Source organism: Heloderma suspectum, chromosome 3, assembly GCF_057233095.1.
Source record: "Heloderma suspectum isolate Gila_16-S chromosome 3, 16-S_ref, whole genome shotgun sequence".
NCBI lineage: Eukaryota > Metazoa > Chordata > Lepidosauria > Squamata > Helodermatidae > Heloderma > Heloderma suspectum.
Genome location: NC_139460.1, coordinates 16,858,483 through 16,878,760, shown reverse-complemented (window position 1 = coordinate 16,878,760; position 20,278 = coordinate 16,858,483). Strand labels below are relative to the sequence as shown.

General features: G+C 47.0%; 1 protein-coding gene across 2 annotated transcripts in view; it reads left to right on the top strand.

The window, feature by feature from the left end:
- GRM5 (glutamate metabotropic receptor 5) overlaps positions 1-20,278 on the top strand; it is a 352,105-nt gene that overhangs the window by 287,477 nt on the left and 44,350 nt on the right. For both annotated transcript variants that reach the window (XM_084842559.1, XM_084842558.1), the window contains exons 5-6: positions 3,190-3,358; positions 10,323-10,449. In XM_084842559.1, the coding sequence (XP_084698685.1) occupies positions 3,190-3,358; positions 10,323-10,449 (296 nt within the window). The remainder of the gene's footprint in view (positions 1-3,189; positions 3,359-10,322; positions 10,450-20,278) is intronic.

Sequence of the window (20,278 nt, the reverse complement as noted above, 5' to 3'; positions counted from 1 at the left end):
ACCCTTAGTATCATTATCTGTTAGTTTAGCATTGCAATTGTTTTTGTTGGAATTTTTATCTATCTGCAGCTCCAGAATGCAACTGTAAGGATGTTGGTGGGCTCACACCCATGGGAACATGTTACACCAATCCTACAACAGCTTCACTGCTGCTTAGCCATTTTCTTCTGAGCACAATGCAGTATGGGTGATTACTCTGAAAGCCCTAAATAAGTTGGGTCCAGAGTACCTGAGGGATCGTTTCCTCCCAAGCCACCCTGCCTGGATCCCAGTCTTCAGGAGGGAAGGTCCTTCTCTGTATCCCATCTAGCGTGGAGACATGGATGATGGCAACAAGCAGTGGAGGCTGGTGACTCCAGTTCTGGGTTTCAGTCAGAACCAGCCAGAACCCTAAAGGAGCTATCCAAGGTGCTGAACAGATTTTGGGGACAGGGCTCATCACCTTGGATAGTTCCTTTAGAGCTCTGGCTGGCTCTGACTAAACCCCAGTATCACAGCCCCACCCAATCACAGCCCCACTGAAATCGGAGCCACCAGCCTCCACTGGCAACACGAGGTAGAGCCTTCTCAGTGGCTGCACCAATATTGTGGAAAACCTTTCCCTGTGAGATGCAGAAGGCCACCTCTCTGGCTGTCTTTTGCTTGTTGGTACAAACATTTTGATGATGATGATGATGATGATGATTACAGCAGGCTTTAATCTGCTGAGTATCTTTTAAGGGTTATGTTTTATCCATAGTCTCTGGTTTTTGTTGCTGGGGTTGTTTTGTATTTTAATGGATTTTCTTAGGGCATGGTGTGATTTTAAAGTTTCTTAAGATGCCCATGGGCACCAGAAGGGCAGAACAGAAATTTTAATATAAATTTTATATAAATCTCTCTCTAGGTATCTTGCATATTCCATTGTGGGGGGTTTATTGTTAATATCTGTCTGTAGCATATTTGAAGATGGGGCATAGTACATGGTACGGTTGTGCATTGACCCCCTGATCAGCCTTGGGGGACCCCCTCCGATGTGCCACCCAGTCCCCACTCCTTACCTAGGCCCTTAAGCCACCAGCCATCTTATTCCGGGGGCAGGGGGAGCCACTGCTTCTACCACCATGGGAGCTGCTCCCGCCACCAGCTCCCAGGCCCTCTGGATGTGTGCCAGCAGCTGTTTTGTCGGTCGGGGGGGGGGATTTTTTAAAATGTCATCCTGCTTCAACTTGGAGCTTGGACTTCAGGCCTAAGTGATGCACAGCCCTAATCTATTGCATTTTATTCCAGTCAATGTGTGTTACTTTTAAGTTCATTATATTGGGTACCCCTTTATTTGATTTTCTCTGGCATTAATGCATAGCTGAGACCAAAAAAGGTTTACTGGGCATGCCTACAGATGAGGTCAGAGCATCCGACCCATGCAACACCCTGCTGGGTTACTGCCAGCAGGGTGGAAGGGAGGGAGGAGCAATGTTTACTCGTACCCTTCCTCTCATTTTGGTTTGTTTTTGTTAAAGCATTAAAAAAAAATTACATTTATATCTCACTTTTTTTGCTCCAAGGAGAACCAGGCAGCTTACATAATCCTCTTCCTCTCCATTTTAACCTCACAACAACCCTGTGAGGTAGGCTAGGCTACAAGCTGGTGACTGGCCCAAAGTCACCCAGGGACCTTCAAGGCCAAGTGGAGACTAGAACCCGGATCTCCTGGCTCCCAGTCCAAAGTCTAGCTGCTACACTGGCCCTCATTTCAAGCAACGGGAGGGAATGAATTTAGACCAGGTCCAGGGCCGGTCTAAATTTGCAACCCAGTCGGGGGGCATGGTCAAAGACCAGGAGGTCTTTGGGTCCTGTAGATCCTGAGGCTCCCCTGCTCAATCCACACTACACCCTCAACCCTCCCTCTTTCCCCCATCTCTGACATCGGAGAGGCGACGGGTGCAGGACGTTCAGTGCTGTCAGGGGGCAGGAATCCAAGGTCAGCTCCGGGCTCCCCTCCTCTGAAAATGGAGCACTACCTCCGACGTTGGAGGAGAGTTTCCAATCTATTCTATTGCCCTTCAGGTGCCATTCCAGGCAGTTATGCAGTGAAGTCGTAACACATTTACTTTTTGTCCAGAAGATGTCAATGCCATGTCTAGTCTTATGAATGCTTCACCACAGCCTTCCTGAACCTGGTGCCCTCCAGCTGTTTTGGACTAGGGCTGTGCAGGGACCCCCTGAACTGACTCGGAAGCTGCTTCGCGGCTTCTGAGGCAGGCCAATTCAGCTCGGGCTGATTCGGGGCAGGGCTGACCCGACTCGGCCCCGAACACAAAGCAGGATTTGGCCATCTGAATCCCACTTTGGGGGGGCCCTGACGCCCCATGAAAACCCCCAGCTCTTTACCTGGGCTGCTGCCTCCACTACCACTGTCTCCTCCTCCACCACCACCTCCTCCACCACCGCTGTCATCATCGCCCACTGCTGCCAGGTCCGGAGCCCTGGACACGCACTGGCTCTTGTTGCAGGGAGTGACTGCTTTTTAAATGGCTGTGTGTCCAGGGCTCTGGATTCGGCGGCAGTGGATAGTGATGATGGTGGCGGCAGCAGTGACAGTGGCAGCAGCGGTGGTGAGAGTGGCGATGGTGGCGGTGATGGTGGTAATAGCGGTGGCGACAGAGGCCATGGTGGCAGCAGCAGTGGTGGCTGTGACTCCTGTGAATCGTGGCAATCGCCCATGTGCCAGGGTGCTAAAGCTCCAAAGTGTGCCGAGCACTTTGGAGAGCCCCAACCCACTTCTAGTCATTTCGTGCCCCCTCCGCTTCACCTCAGAAGGGGCCCGAAGCCGAAGCGGCTCGCTTTGACTCAGGGTTCGGGCCTCAGGCCAAAGTGGTGCATAGCCCTACTTTGGACTGCATCTCCCACCATCCCCAACCACTGGTCCATTGAGATGGGGTTGATGGGAGTTGTAGTCCAAGACATCTGGAGGGAGCCAGGTTGGGGAAGACTGCTCTGTCTTATGGAAGCATCAGATTCACAGTGTCCAGGAAAGCTGAGTTTGACAGCCTGATCCTAAATGTTTGAGTCTGATATCAAGTAACTGTGTTTAGTACTGCGACCTTTTACCTATCAACTTATTTTTGTACTTTAAAAAAAAAGTCAAGACAAATGTGCCCTCATCTCTGTGCTAAACTGAACTGGACAATTCATCTCTTTGTGTGAAAGGTATGAGATCATGAATTTTAAGAAAATGGGGAAGGACTCCTTTGACTATATCAATGTTGGGAGTTGGGACAATGGTGAACTGAAAATGGACGACAATGAGATTTGGTCAAAGAAAAGTTCTGTCATCAGATCTGTCTGCAGTGAACCTTGTGACAAAGGAGATATCAAGGTAAATAAATGTTGTCTGGAATTTGCTATATCTGAAGGTTTGAGGCCTACAGAGGCAAAGGGCAAAAAAAAGGTTTGTTTGGAGGGGGTATCTCTGAGAGGAGTAGTTTCATTTCCCTGGTTAAGTTTCAGTTTCATTTCCCCAGTTAAGTTTCATTTCTTCAGGTTTCAAGCAGTACTTTGGGTTTGGGGGGAGTAGGGTATAAAAAGATTTAAGTCAGAAAGACCGGAGCAGTAAGAGCAGAGTCAGGACATGAGCACCTGAAGAGGGAGCAGGAAGAAACAGCCTGGAGCAGTCTAAGTACCGCTAGAGTTAAGGAACTTGTTTTGCAACTTTTATTTTCTCTTAATGCCTTTGTATCATTCAGCTGTATTGTGTTTAGTTCTGATTTGCTTGCTTTAATTTACCAGTAAACTGTTGTGGTTAAGCCCTGTGTCTAGAGTGTCAGTCACCCCATGTCTACAGCCTAAACTCCATGTTACTGGGAAGGGGAAGGTAACAGAAGAATGGTGGGACTCTTAAGGAGTAGGGATGTACGAAAGTCACTTACCTTTTCATGGATTGATTCGCAATGGGGGGGAGGCACTCTGTTCCTCCCCCCAGAATCCTCGATGGGGGGGGAGGCAATCCGGTCCTCCCCCCTGGAATCCTGCCCAGCCAGCTCCGCTCCGCAGCAGCTCCACGGAGCAGCCAGCCAGGGCTGTCCGCAGCTGGAGTTCTGGCCGCGGACTGGCTGCTGCAGACGCAAATGGCGGCCACCATAGTGGCCGCCATCTGCGTCCAGCCAGGCTGCCATGATAGGCTTTGTTGTTGTTGTTCAGTCGTTCAGTCGTGTCCGACTCTTCGTGACCCCATGGACCATAGCACGCCAGGCCTTCCTGTCCTGCGCTCTTTCCCGGAGCGTGCTCAAGTTCATATTCATTGCATCCGTGATGCTATCTAGCCATCTCATCCTCTGCCGTCCCCTTCTCCTTTTGCCTTCAGTCTTTCCCAGCATCAGGGTCTTTTCCAGGGAGTTTTCTCTTCGCATTAGGTGGCCAAAATATTGGAGCTTCAGCTGCAGTATCTGTCCTTCCAATGAGCACTCAGGGTTGATTTCCTTTAGGATGGACTGATTTGACCTCCTTGCAGTCCAGGGGACTCGTAAGAGTCTTCTCCAGCACCACAGCTCGAAAGCATCAATTCTTCGGCGCTCAGCCTTCCTTATAGTCCAGCTCTCACAGCCATACATTACTACTGGGAAAACCATAGCTTTGATTAGACGGACCTTTGTCGGCAAGGTGATGTCTCTGCTTCTGACTATGCTGTCTAGGTGTGCCATAGCTTTCCTCCCAAGGAGCAAGCGTCTTTTAATTTCATGGCTACAGTCACCATCTGCGGTGATCTTGGAGCCCAAGAAAATAAAATCTGTCACTGCTTCCATTTCTTCCCCTTCTATATGCCAGGAAGTGATAGGGCCAGATGACATGATCTTCGTTTTTTTAATGTTGAGTTTCAAACCAGCTTTTGCACTCTCCTCTTTCACCCTCAACAAGAGGCTCTTGAGATCCTCTTCGCTTTCTCCCATTAGGGTGGTATCGTCTGCATATCGAAGGTTGTTGATAATTCTCCCGGCAATCTTAATTCCGACCTCTGATTCATCCAACCCGGCATTTCTCATGATGTACTCTGCATATAAGTTAAATAAGCAGGGTGACAATATGCAGCCTTGTCGTACTCCTTTCCCAATTTTGAACCAATCGGTTGTTCCATCTCTGGTTCTTACTGTTGCTTCTTGACCCTCATACAGGTTTCTCAGGAGACAGGTAAGGTGGTCTGGTACTCCCATCACTTTAAGAATTTGCCACAGTTTGTTGTGATCCACACAATCAAAGGCTTTAGCGTAGTCAATGAAGCAGAAATAGACACTTTTCTGGAATTCTCTTGCTTTCTCCATGATGCAGCGAATGTTGGCGATTTGATCTCTAGTTCCTCTGCCTCTTCTAAACCCAGCTTGTACTTCCGGTAGTTCTCGGTTCGCATACTGCTGAAGCCTAGCTTGTAGGATTTTGAGCATCACCTTGCTGGCATGTGAAATGAGCGCAATTGTGCGGTAGTTTGAACACTCTTTGGCGTTGCCCTTCTTTGGAATTGGAATGTAAACTGACCTTTTCCAGTCTTGTGGCCACTGCTGAGTGTTCCAGATTTGTTGGCATATTGAATGCAGCACTTTAACAGCATCATCTTTTAGGATTTTAAATAGCTCGGCTGGAATACTGTCATCTCCACTAGCTTTGTTGTTACTAATGCTTCCTAAGGCCCACTTGACTTCACTCTCGAGGATGTCCGGCTCAAGTTCAGTGACCGCACTATCATGGCTATCAGGGACATTCAGATCTTTCCTGTATAGTTCTTCTGTGTATTCTTGCCACCTTTTCTTAATCTCATCTGCTTCTGTTAGGTCCCTGCCTTCTTTGTCCTTTATCATGCCCGTCTTTGCACAAAACGTTCCCTTGAGATCTCCAATTTTCTTGAAGAGATCTCTAGTCTTTCCCATTCTGTTGTTTTCCTCCATTTCTTTGCATTGTTCATTTAAGAAGGCCTTCTTGTCTCTCCTTGCTATTCTCTGGAACTCTGCATTCAGTTGGGTATATCTTCCCCTTTCTCCCTTGCTTTTCGCTTCCCTTCTTTCGTGAGCTACTTGTAAAGCCTCATCAGACAGCCACTTGGCTTTCTTGCATTTCTTTTTCTTTGGGACGGATTTCGTTGCTGCCTCCTGAACAATGTTACGGACCTCCGTCCATAGTTCCTCAGGCACTCTGTCTATCAGGTCTAATCCCTGAAATCTATTCCTCACCTCCACTGTATATTCATCAGGGATATGATTTAGGTCATACCTGAACGGTTTAGTGGTTTTCCCGACGTTCTTCAATTTAAGCCGAAATTTTGCAAGAAGCAGCTCATGATCTGAGCCACAGTCAGCTCCAGGTCTTGTTTTTACTGACCGTATGGAGCTTCTCCATCTTTGGCTGCAAAGGACATAATCAATCTGATTTCGATATTGACCATCTGGTGACGTCCATGTGTAGAGTCGCCTCTTGTGCTGTTGGAAAAGAGTGTTTGCTATGATCAGCATGTTCTCTTGGCAAAACTCTATTAGCTTTTGTCCTGCTTCATTTTGTACACCAAGGCCATGCCTGCCTGTTATCCCGGTGATTTCTTGACTTCCTACTTTAGCATTCCAATCCCCTATGATGAAGAGGACATCTTTTTTGGGTGTTAGTTCTAGAAGGTGTTGTAGGTCTTCATAGAACCGATCAACCTCAGCTTCTTCGGCCTCAGTGGTTGGGGCATAGACTTGAATTACTGTGATGTTGAATGGTTTGCCTTGGATTCATACTGAGATCATTCTATCATTTTTAAGATTGTTCCCCAGTACTGCTTTTCCCACCCTTTTGTTGACTATGAGTGCTACTCCATTTCTTCTAAGGGATTCTTGCCCACAATAGTAGATATGATGGTCACCTGAATTAAATTCGCCCATGCCTGTCCATTTGAGTTTGCTGATTCCCAAGATGTCGATGTTCAATCTTGCCATCTCATGTTTGACCACCTCCAACTTACCTTGATTCATTGATCTGACATTCCAGGTTCCTAAACAGTATTGTTCTTTACAGCATCGGATTTTCTTTTCACCACCAGACACATCCACAGCTGAGTGTCCTTTCGGGTTTGGCCCAGCCGCTTCACTCTTTCTGGCGCTACTTGGAAATACCCTCTGCTCTTCCCCAGTAGCATATTGGACACCTTCCGACCTGAGGGGCTCATCTTCCGGCGTCATATCTTTTAGCCTTGTGATACGTTCCATGGGGTTTTCTTGGCAAGAATACTGGAGTGGGTTGCCATTTCCTTCTCCAGTGGACCACATTTTGTCAGAACTCTCTGCCATGACCTGTCCGTCTTGGGTGGCCCTGCACGGCATAGCTTATGGCTTCACTGAGTTACGCAAGCCCCTTCGCCACAACAAGACAGTGATCCATGAAGGGGCATGATAGGCTACATAACTATTTATGTAGCCTATCACGGCAGGCAAAAAAACCAAAAAACAAAACAGCATACGCAAATGGCAGCGGCTACAGTGGCCGCCATTTGCATTCCCTATTTTTCGCTGTTTTAGCCTACGTAAATATTTACGTAGACTATTACGACGAAAAAAAAGGGGAACGCAAATAGCGTAGTGGGCGCTATTTGCGTCTCTTTTTTCCCGCCGTTTTAGCCTACGTAAATATTTACGTAAGCTATTACGGCAAAAAAAAAGGAACACAAATAGCGCCCTCTATGCTATTTGCATTCCCCTTTTTTTCACTGTAATAGCCTACGTAAATATTTACGTAGGCTAAAACGGTGAAAAATGGGGAACGCAAATGGCGGCAGTCGTAGCCGCCGCCATTTGCGTATGCTGGGTGTGTGTTTTTTGCTTACCGTGATAGGCTACGTAAATACTTACGTAGCCTATCACGGCAAACAGCAGATGCAAATGGCGGCCACAGCAGCAGGTTGAAAGACCAGCTGCCGCCGGAACCACCGCCAGAGCCGCCGCCAGAGCCACCGCCATCAGGAACATCCGTCCCAGGTAAGCTTCGTCCCAGGAGGAATCCGCAGGGGGGCAGGCCGTTCCGCCACAGATTCCGGGGGGAACAGCCTCACTGAAATCCATGGTGGAATTCTCCGCCATCCCTATTACGGAGGCAAGAGATCCTTAAGGAGTTGATCAGGTGATCCAGGTCAATGGTGGAACCCTGACACTATGCAACTAGGCCTGGCCCCTAGGGAAAATGCTATATGATGACATAAGATCTTTCCCAGGGGCATTCCTGATAAATCAAAAGATCATTGCCCCCATAGACAGCTCATGGGGGCAGCCATCTCCTTTCCCCCCACCCCCAGGAATGCCTCTGAGAAGAATGCAGATTAAGAACATAAGAACCTCAGAAGGGCCATGCTGGATCAGACCAAGGGTCCATCTAGTCCAGCATTCTGTTCACACAGTGGCCAACCAGTGTCCCACAGGAAACCCACAAGTAGGACATGAGTGCAACAGCATCCTCCCACCCATGTTCCCCAGCAACTGGTATACATAAGCATACTGCCTCTGATACTGGGTTATCACATAGCATTGTTCCCAGGTCCAACGACTAGTAATATTTCACTCTATCATATGAGGTGATTGCCACTAGCTAGGGATGTCCATGGAATCCACCGCGGACTCCAATGAGGCTGAATTCCAGTGAAGTCCGCGGCAGAACGAACACACTTACCTGTGCCTCTCCGGACCGAATATCCCCCCACCTACCGGCCAGTTCCGCTCCACCATCTGTGCAGGACCCAGAAGGAAGTGTTCGTACACAAATGGCATCCGCTACTCCGTTTGCGTCCCCGTTTTTTCTCACGATAGGCTACGTAAGTATCTATGTAAATAGAGACGTTCAGCCTATCGCGAGAAGAAACAGGGACATAAATGGCGTAGCTGACGCCATTTGCATCTGGAGAGCACTGCTCCGCGCAGATAGGAGCTGGGATGGAGCCAGCTGGTGGCTCCGCAGAGCAGAGCCAGCCAGCTCAGATTCTGGGGGGGGGGAGGAATGGATTGCCTCCCCCCCGGTGGACCCCCCCGCAGATGCGAGGTAAGGGGATTTGTACATCCCTACCACTAGCTCAGATGGCTTTAAAAAAGAGTAGACAAACTGAGGAAGGACCATACCTCATGGCTTGCATGCAAAAGGTCCCAGGTTCAATCCCTTGCATCTCCAGGTAGGGCTGGGAAAGAACCCTGGAGAGCCCCTGTCAGTCAAGGAGGACAATACTAAGCTGGATGGATCGGTGACAAGTCACCAAGCTGACTTGGTGTAAGGCAGCTTCCTACGTTCCCAGATTCATGGAGGGGAGGTTATTTCATTAGCTATAGTGATGTGGGGGCGGGGGGGGGGCTTGAAAAAGTAAAGCTTGAAGTACCATTTCCCTTGGTTCCTGGCAGCTCTGGTGGACCCAACTCCAGGTTTTGGAGGGGGCCTGGAGAAGCTGCCCATCATTGGACCTTTTCTGGTTTATTTGTTCATGGGTAGGTGGGCAGACCACCCGCTTGCTCATCCATAATGATGTCACTGGCAGAATGGGTTTTGCTGTGGTCCACATGCCCATTAATTATGCCACCCCCAAGCCCAGTGTACTCATGACATAGGCACAGGGCCAGGTCAAGATGCTTTGCTGCCTGAGATGATGGACGAGATGGTGCCCCCTCCCATTCCATATACTCCAGGAATGCTGAATCGTGCTTCAGCACTGAAAAGAGGACAGCGTCCACCACTCCTGATGGCAGCAGGCTAGCTTAGAGGGCACAGAACAGGCCACTTGGCCCAGAGCTCTCTCCTCTAATGCCTTGCTGACACCTCCTAGCCTCTGCCACCTAAGGCAATGGCCTCACTCTGCCTAAGGGAAGGGCTGGCCCTGCATAGGTGGCATCATCGCAGTGGCAGGGTCAGGGAATTCAGCTGCACAACCTGGAGCTCCACTCAGCTGCACTGACAGGCTGTCACTCCTACACCACTCAAGACAGTAATTCATAGGAGGTGGAGGATGAGATGCCATGAGGATGTGATGTCAGATTATTTCAGGGAATTGTATTTTACAAGAGCCGGTTGTCAATGAACATGATCAAATGATTTGAGATGGAGAAGGAGCCAAAGTGGGCCCCAGTTTGGGCAAATTTTGCAAACACGTCTGAAAAATGGCCGAGGGGTTTCAGCTCAAGGGAAGCTTTGGCTGAACATGTGGAATGGTCCATTTGTCAAAATAGATGCATGGCAGAAGGGTATAAACAGAGAGACTTATAAAATGTGAGGCGATTTTAAAAAAATAAATAAATAAGGCACTCTGTGAAGCAAAATGTTTGTTGATAAATGTCCGTGTTGTTGCATATTCTTCTTAGGTTATCCGCAAAGGAGAAGTCAGTTGCTGCTGGACGTGCACACGATGTAAAGAGAACGAATTTGTCTTTGATGAATACACGTGCAAAGCCTGCGAGCTGGGTTCTTGGCCCAGTCATGACCTCACTGGTAGGTAGATGACGATCTTACAAGTGAGACTTGCAACAATATGTTGCAGTGTGGAGCAGTGGAGGCCAGTGGCTCCAATGTCAGTGGGGCTGTCAATCCATTCTGGGTTTCAGTCAGAACCAGCCAGAACTCAAAAGGAGCTATCCAAGGTGATGAGGCTATTTGGGGGGGTTAACCACCTTGGATAGCTCCCTTAGAGTTCTGGCTGGTTCTGACTGAAACCTAGAATGGATTCACAGCCCCACCGACATCGGAGCCACCAGCCTCCACTCGTGTGGATTCCTCCTGTTCAGGGTTCCAGACAGCCATGCCTATTTCCAGGATATTCCACCCTGTTCCCATTTCTCATTAGTTTTCTAGGTTTTCCCCCTAGACAGGCACTCAGCATTTTGTGGCTACTGACCATGCTCAGTGAAGGATTTCTTTTCTAAAGGATTTTCTTTTCTACTGCTCCTAACTGGTGTTTTCCATGAGCCCTGCTGATACCCCCTCCATGGGCTAGTGGAGCCACACCTTGCAGGGACACCACTGCAGCACTTTTTAATTTTCAGGGACGCTGAAGTCATCGGCCACCATCACCCCTGACTTCCCTCTTCCCTCTTGTGTTGCCCCGGCCATGGGTGTTGAACTGTTAGGTTAGAGGTGCCAAGGTAGTGATAAATCAGATTCAAAGGTTTACTTACAAGGAGACTTTATTGGCTAACTCACAGCACACAGGCATCCCCAGTGGTTGGCTCAGACAGCTTCTCTGAACCCAGAGCCATGGGGTACAATGGGTTTTATACCATACATATTAGCAATCAGGCAGCATGGCAGCAGCAAACACCCCCTAGCATTTATTCCCAGCATAGACTAACAGCACTAGGTTCTCAGCACAGCCACCTGCAGCTCAGCATAAACACATAGCTTCACTTGTCAGGCACGGCCTGATAAGGCTTTCAACTCATTAGTAAGGAATGCACTGAGAAGGCTGTTATCGGCCTTTTGAATCATCTTTACATGCTCTGAGGCTTACTAATGAACTTAAGCAAGCATTATGGATCTCTAGGCCCCTCTAACACTACAAATGACTTGGCTACGCTCCTGGGGCCAATACACCTCTGAGCTTAGTTGAATTTCTCCCAGTAGCTAGGGGGGAAATAAATTTTCCCAACAATAATATATCATTCCCTGTTGTGATGCAAAATATTTTGAGGTGGCTTGATCCTGAATTGGCAGATAAGGCCCATTCCATTTACAAAAGACCTGGGCCATGTTTCCATAACAATGGAAGTGTGAAGCAAACAAAGGAATACCAGAGTTTTCATGGAATCGGCATGGCTCCGCACAGGGCTCCGCGAAGGACTGAACCTCACCATTAAAAGTCACTGGCAGAAACATACTTCCAGGTGGGATGGGGGGATTGGAAGTGAATGTCATCAGACTGGCAGGGGCTGCTTAACCAATAAGAGAGGCTCCCCCATCCAGGCTCTACTCCTCTTAATGGCAATCTCAGGAACAAGCCTCATTGACCACACTGGGAGTTATTTCTGAGTAGAATTCAATGCCCCATTCCACCCATCCCCCCCTTTCCCTCTAATACCAGGCTACCACATTAGCTGGCACTCCTGAATAAATACACTATTGCACAATAGCGCAAATGCATGATAGTGCATTTTCAGGAACAAGCCTCATTGACTACAATAGGAGTCAGCAGGTGCCCCTGAACTAATGCGCTATTGCGCAAATGCATGTTAGTGCTATTTCATGATAGAGTGATAGTGAGATACTGACATAGAGGGTACGCGTATTGATGGAAGATCTGTGCAATGGTGTTATAATGAGATAGTACCTTAGTGTGTAGTATGAAAGCTGAACTATGAAACTTGCAAAATGGGACCGAAGGACACAAAGGAATATTAGCCGTGGATCCTCCCCATGTGTGGTTCTGGGGAAGTGACCTGAGATAAACCTGATTTTCAGGCTGTATTGGGAGTACTTGCTTGCCCATGATAGCACACTTATATGCATTAGTTATCTAGCACTTATGTTCAATGTGGTTTAAAAAAAAAAAAAAAGTTGGTCCCTCAGTGTCCTGCTCCAAAACAGCATTGAAGCTTCCAGAAAACAGGAGGGGAAAGGGTTCGGTCAATGAGATCACAGGCAGGTGAGCAACACATGCCCATGGGCAGGACTATGATACCTACGTACGTGTGGGTGATGGAACACACCCCAACAGGACTATAACTGAGCCAAACTAAAGAGGGAGAGTCGGTCTATAACTAGTCTCGGAAGAACCAGTTTTTCTGCAATAAACTGTGGGGTGCCTGGTGGATGGCCACAGTGTCATGGAAACTGCACGACCTCCACATGCAGCCAGGTGTGGAGGTATTTTCACGCAGCTGCATGTGGAGCAGCTGCGTGTGGCTGCTCCACACGCAGCCAGGTGTGGAGCTATTTGTGTTGCCCTTATTTTCACCGTAGTCTACGTAAATCTTTACGTAGACTACCCATGCCCAAATAAGGAACGCAAATGGCAGTGCCCATGGGCGCCGCCATTTGCATACGCGCTTTTTTTTTTTTCAAAGTCAGCCATGATAGGCTACATAAAGATTTACGTAGCCTATCAGGGCTGACTTTGAAAATCTAGCCGTGATAGGCTACGTAAATCTTTACATAGCCTATCACGTTTCTTCTTCTTCTTTTTTACTTCACTTGGAAATGGCGGCGGTGGCAGCCGGTCAGAAGACTGGCCGCCGCAACGCTGCCGCAACACCGCCGGGACCCACCGCCGCGAGGGACATTCGCAGAAGGTAAGTCCCCTCCCGGGGGGGGCGGAGAATTTCCCCAACAATTTCAGGGGGCCAAATGCGTTGGCATTCGGCCTCCCTGAGATTCATGGAGAAATTCTCCGACATCCCTAGATTTGACCTCCTTGCAGTCCAGGGGACTCGTCAGAGTCTTCTCCAGCACCACAGTACAAAAGCATCAATTCTTCGACGCTCAGCCTTCCTTATAGTCCAGCTCTCACAGCCATACGTTACTACTGGGAAAACCATAGCTTTGATTAGACGGACCTTTGTCGGCAAGGTGATGTCTCTGCTTCTTACTACGCTGTCTCCGTTTGCCATAGCTTTCCTCCCAAGGATCAAGCGTCTTTTAATTTCATGGCTACAGTCACCATCTGCAGTGATCTTGGAGCCCAAGAAAATAAAATCTGTCAATTTCTGCTTCCATTTCTTCCCCTTCTATATGCCAGGAAGTGATGGGGCCAGATGCCATGATCTTCGTTTTTTTAATGTTGAGTTTCAAACCAGCTTTTGCACTCTCCACTTTCACCCTCAACAAGAGGCTCTTTAGATCTTCTTCACTTTCTGCCATTAGGTTGGTATCGTCTGCGTATCTGAGGTTGTTGATAATTCTTCTGGCAGTCTTAATTCTGACCTGTGATTCATCCAACCTGGCGTTTCTGATGTACTCTGCATATAAGTTAAATAAGCAGGGCAACAATATGTAGCCTTGTCGTACTCCTTTCCCAATTTTGAACCAATCGGTTGTTCTATGTCTGGTTCTTACTGTTGCTTCTTGACCCACGTACAGGTTTCTCAGGAGACAGGTAAGGTGGTCTGGTACTCCCATCACTTTAAGGATTTGCCACAGTTTGTTGTGATCCACACAATCAAAGGCTTTAGCATAGCCAATGAAGCAGAAATAGATGTTTTTCTGGAATTCTCTTGCTTTCTCCATGATCCAGCGAATGTTGGGGATTTGATCTCTAGTTCCTCTGCCTCTTCGAAACCCAGCTTGTACTTCCAGTAGTTCTCAGTTCACATACTGCTGAAGCCTAGCTTGTAGGATTTTGAGCATAACCTTGCTGGCATGTGAAAGGAGTGCAATTGTACAGTAGTTTGAACACTCTCTGGCATTGCCCTTCTTTGGAACTGGAATGTAAACTGACCTTTTCCAGTCTTGCAGCCACTGTTGAGTGTTCCAAATTTGTTGGCATATTGAGTGCAGCACTTTAACAGCATCATCTTTTAGGATTTTAAATAGCTCAGCTGGAATACTGTCATCTCTGCTAGCTTTGTTGTTAGAAATGCTTCCTAAGGCCCACTTGACTTTACTCTCTAGGATGTCTGGCTCAAGTTCAGTGACCGCACTATCATGGCTATCAGGGACATTCAGATCTTTCCTGTATAGTTCTTCTGTGTATTCTTTCCACCTCTTCTTAATCTCATCTGCTTCTGTGAGGTCCCTGCCTTCTTTGTCCTTTATCATGCCCGTCTTTGCACAAAACGTTCCCTTGAGATCTCCGATTCTCTTGCAGAGATCTCTAGTCTTTCCCATTCTGTTTTCCTCGATTTCTTTGCATTGTTCCTTTAAGAAGGCCTTCTTGTCTCTCCTTGCTATTCTCTGGAACTCTGCATTCAGTTGGATATATCTTCCCCTTTCTCCCTTGCTTTTTGCTTCCCTTCTTCCGTGAGCTACTTGTAAAGCCTCATCAGACAGCCACTTGGCTTTCTTGCATTTCTTTTTCTTTGGGATGGATTGAGTTGCTGCCTCCTGAACAATGTTACGGACCTCCATCCATAGTTCCTCAGGCACTCTGTCTATCAAGTCTAATCCCTTAAATCTATTCCTCACCTCCATTGTATATTCATAAGGGATATGATTTAGGTCATACCTGAATGGTTAATGGTTTTCCCTACATTTGGCTACTTAAGGATCTGCAATTGGAGAAAGAGTTTGCTATTAGTATATAGAACACCAAGGCTTGGTCATGCTAATTTTTGTTAAAAAAAATCTACAGTGGGAGGAGCCAGGACTCAAACATGTCCAATAGGCATATCTTCTAACTCAGAAGCTCTTTCCCCTAATCCCAGCTATGTGAGAGCTGGTTAAGAGAGAAGCAGGTTTCCACCTTTCTGTTCCTTTATTGTTCCATTGCCTTGCTCTACCCTGTATTCCTCCTCCTCAAATCCAGTTCAGCCACAAACAGTTCTAGAACAAATTCCAGAGTTTGCTGCAGCATTCAGTCCGTTCAGCAAACCTGCATCATTTCTCGTGTCTTCATTTGCAAAAAGCCATCTTGACGTGATTGCACATAGGATTCCATCAGGATTCTTTTTGTGCAGTGTTGTTCTTTAACTTGGACTTATGGAACTACATTTATGATCATGTCAAGATTTTTTTTTCTGGCAGGGGAGGGGTTTTATGTATAGGGTGGCCACATGTCCTATTCTACAGAGGATGTTCCTAGGACTCCTGAATACAGGGCCAGCATCAGTGGTCAATTTCCCTGGGCACTTGTTGAACCCAGCCCCGGCATTTTGGCCCACTGCCAACTCCTAGAGCTGCCTGCCCTCGCTGCTCTTCCATATTGATGTCGCTACCTATTCACCTGTCTTCTTCCCCAAGCATTAGGGCTGAATGGCACTCTTCCATCACCACTGTAGTGCATTAGCTCTTCTGGCTTTCCATACCAGGAAGTGCCTGAGTCAGTTCTCATGCACTGAGTTTTCAGTTTCTCTTCAGTATTGCCTGCAGCAGTGTGCTGCATGATAGGCCTGCTCTCAATAATCCTTGTTTTATTAAAGTTGTTATTGTTGGTTTTACATCTTCCATGCAACTTTCTCTTCATGATATATTTCAACCATGTTCACTTGGCATTTGTTCTCCATGAAGACAGGAGGGTTGTCAGCAACTTTCAGGGGGAGCAGGCAAAATTCACAATGCTTTCAGGATTGGGGGTGGGATACCTACAATTGCATTCCTGTAAAAATGAGGGCTTGAATGTCCTTAGGGAAAATGCTGTGTGATGATGTAGCATCATTCTCAGAGGCATTCTTGGTAAATTAAAAGATGGCTGCCCCCATGGACAGATCATGGGAGCAGCCATCTTTTTTCCCCAGGAATGCCTCTGGGGGAAAAAAACCAAACAGATTATCACACAGCTGTGCTCCCAGGGCCATTCTAGCCCTCATTCTTAAAGGAATGGCCAGTGAGGCTATTCCCAGGAAGCCACCACTTGGGCTTCTTTGAAAGTAAAAAGAAATAAAATAAAATAATAATTCTCAGATCACCTCATACAAGCATAAGTACCCCTGCCCACCCAAAGGTTTTGATACCTGAACTTTGGTAATGTTACCCCACCCCAAACTCTCTGAATGTGCCAAAAAAGGCTGGGCTGAATATTTTGGCCTAACACAACCAAGCATACAAACATTTATATGACTTGCTTATAAGGCTTAGAAGGGTGACAAAAGGATCATTCTTCTTTTTATTATTACATTTATATCTCCCCTTTTTTCCTCTTGCAAGGAATCCAACATGGCTTAGTCCTCCTTTCCGTTTTATCCTCACAACAACCCTGTGAGGTAAGTTAGGCTGAGAGTCAGTGACTGGCCCAAAGTCACTCAGTGAGTTTCACAGTAGAGTGGGGAATTGAATCTCCCGAGTCCTGGTCCAACACTCCAACCACTACACCACACTGGCTCTCTTGCTGTGTTCTTCTCCCTGGCCATACTAAAAGTGTCTATAAACCACAGCTCTTCTGCCACATTTTTAAGCAATTGTTTCTTCTGCTTTTTATGCATTAAATATCTTCACGGTAGCTTCAACTCCCAGGAAAAGCTCCAAAGTTACCTGTGGATTTATGTTGCCATCTGTGTAGCCATGGAACATTTTGCAAAACCAGCAAACAGTCCTGAGACACTTTGAAAGACACACCTTTTGTAGCATAAGCTTCCGCAGTCTTGAAACCACTTCATCAGATGCATGAACACCAAAATGTTTTTTTTTTTTTTTCCATTGGGTGTAAAGTAGGGATGCTTGAGAATTTCCTTTCAGTTTGGTTTTGATATGAATTTACCAAAATTCACAACATTATCCATAATCGGGAATGAAAAGAACTTAAGATCTAAAAAACTGAATTAGGAGAAACCTATACTGAGAGATTTGTCCATCGAGGCTCAGGGCTTTGAATGCTTTGCTCTTAAAAATCTGAGTTTGAATCCCTGTGTATTCAACCATCTTACTGTGGAATTAGGGTTACCTACCACCTTTTAACTCTGCCATGCTTATGTTCAACAGCTGTATGCAAACAGGTATGTCGTGGTCTTGGTCATGCGGGCAATAGCTGTATCTATTGAACTTGGCTAATGCAGATGGGTGAGAATTCTGTTTGAGTTCATTTTTGATCAGAATTTACCCCAAAGAAACCAACAACCTGTAAATGTGGGTGAAAGCAAAACTGGCAGATTCACCCCTCCCTACTGTAAAGCGTTATGGTGACTTTTCAAGCCACCATATTGCCTGAAAAAAAAAAGCAAGGACACAAATGGCATCCAGGATGCCATTTGCGGCTGTAAAGGCCGCCATTTGCGGCCATTTGCGGCTGCATTTACCTTAAACTAAGACCTTTACATCCTGGATGTAAAGATCCTGGATGCCATTTGCATCCGCAGTCAATACCCCTCAGCCAGCGATACGGCAATGGCAGCTGTACCCCTGGCACTTCAGAGCCAGATGGTGGCTCTGCAGAATTGCTGTGGAGCAGAGCCGGCCAAAGAGGATTCCGGGGGAGGAACAGATCACCTCCCCCCAAGGGCGGATTTGCGGCCGGAACAACAGGTAGGGAATCCACCCACCCCTAGCCACCATGGAAAATGTACAGAAGTATGCATACTGTGGAAAAAAATGGATAGGGAAAATTTTTTCTAGGGCTGCCTTTACACTAAAGAAAACCCCCACAGTCCTCCAGTTCTGGAGCCTTTCCTCATTTATCATAGGCTCCCAGACAGCCACCACATGATTGCTGAGAGGGGAAGCTTTTAATTTTCGATGTTCCAGAGACCTCAATGAAACAGCACCATCTAGTGACTGTTTTAATCACGTTACATTCTGAGTTTAAAAAATGGTTCATTAGTTCTGGATCTATTTGAGATGGAAAATCCAGGAAATACTTCTGGATGTGCCCTGGAGGTTATTGACATCATGAAAAGGACCCGCAAACTTCATTGAGTGAGCAATCTCAATAACAGGATAAAATCTCCATGTGAAGGAGCCCTAGAACCCAATGGGGTCATCCCAGGAAGCTGGCTGGTGGAAGATCCAGGACAGATTAAAGGAAGTCCTTCTTCACACAGTACATTGTTAAGCTATGGAATTTGCTACCACAACATGTAGTGATAGCCACCAATTTGTATAGCTTTAAAAGGGGATTGGACAGATTCATGAGGAGAAGGCTATCAATGGCTACTAGTCCTGATGGCTCTATGCTATCCAGTATCAGAGGCAGTATGCCTATGTACATGACTTGCTGGGGAACCTGGGTGGGAGGGTGCTGTTGCACTCTTGTCCTGCTTGTGGGTTTCCTGTGGGCAGATGGTTGGTCACTGTGTGAACAGGATGCTGGACTAGATAGGCCCTTCATCTGATCCAACATGGCTTGTTATGTTTGTTCTTAAAATTCTTCTTCCTTTTGTCAGTGCTGAGTCTACACAGCACTGCCTAGCCCAGTGTATCACCATTGCCAAGACATCACTGGTGCAGTTTGCTTGTGCATTTATTTGTTTCCATAAATCTTGGCATTTATTTATTCATTCATTCATTCATTCATTCATTTAACTCACTCACTCACTCACTCACTAAGTACTAGGGCTCTCAAAGGAACTCCAGCTTGCTGTGTGCCAGGAATTTTGATCTCTGTTTTAGAAAAAAAATGTGTCCGGCTTGTTCAACCTAAAATATGATTCCATCTTTTTTTCCCCTCAGCTCATTGGTCAAGATTAATTTTTCACATTTTTGGCACCAAAGATATGACCAATGAAGACAGAGTCCAACTGGGGATATTGCCAGGGTTTGTTTTGTTTTAAAATAGCTTCCTGCATTCCCTCATTCATGTGTTTGAAAGATATCAATCACAATTCAGATTCAGCAGGATTTTTGTGTTTGGGAACATATTAAAAGAGGGGATGTTGTTTTATATACACACGGGCACGCACGCGCATACTCACACACACACCCCTCTAATTCTACACCCACATTAATCATCAAAGACATTCCTTTAAATAGGCACAAAAGAAGCTGCCTTACACTGAGTAAGACCCTTGGTCCATTGAGCCCAGTAGTGTCAACACCGACTGGCAGCAATGGCTTTCCAGGACTCCGGGCAGGATTCTTTTCTAGCTCTGCCTCTACTGGAGATGCCAGGGATTGAACCTGGGACCTTCTTTATGCAAAGCAGGGGCTCTACCACTGACCTATCCAAATGGACATCCTTGAGCTACCTTTGGCCTGGGCCCTTCCACATGTCTGGTTAGGCTTGGAAGGTGCTACTTCTCATCTGACAGATGCTCCTCTAAGTAGGAAAGGTGGAATGCCATTTCTTACTCAGCTGGCATAAGAACATAAGAAGAGCCCTGCTGGATCAGATCAAAGGCTCAGCTAGTCCAGACTCCTGTTTCCCGCTGTGGCCTATGAGATGCCTAAAGGAAGCACATAAGCAAGTCATGAGCACAATAGCCCCTTCCCACTCATGGTCCCAAACAAATGGTATTCTGAGGCAGATTGCCTCCAGTACTGTAGATCGGGGTGGGAAACCTGTTATCCTCCAGATGTTGTTGGCCTCTAACTCCCATCATCCATTCCCATTGGCCATGCTGCCTGGGGCTGATGGGAGTATGAATGTGGGGCAATCTCCCATTTTCTGATGGGAGGTGTCTTTTGGCCAGCAGAGAAGCAACCTCGCCCTTAGCTTGGACTTGTTAAGAACATAAGAAGAACCCTGCTGTATCAGACCAAGGGTCCATCTAGTCCAGCACTCTGTTCACACAATGGCCAACCAGCT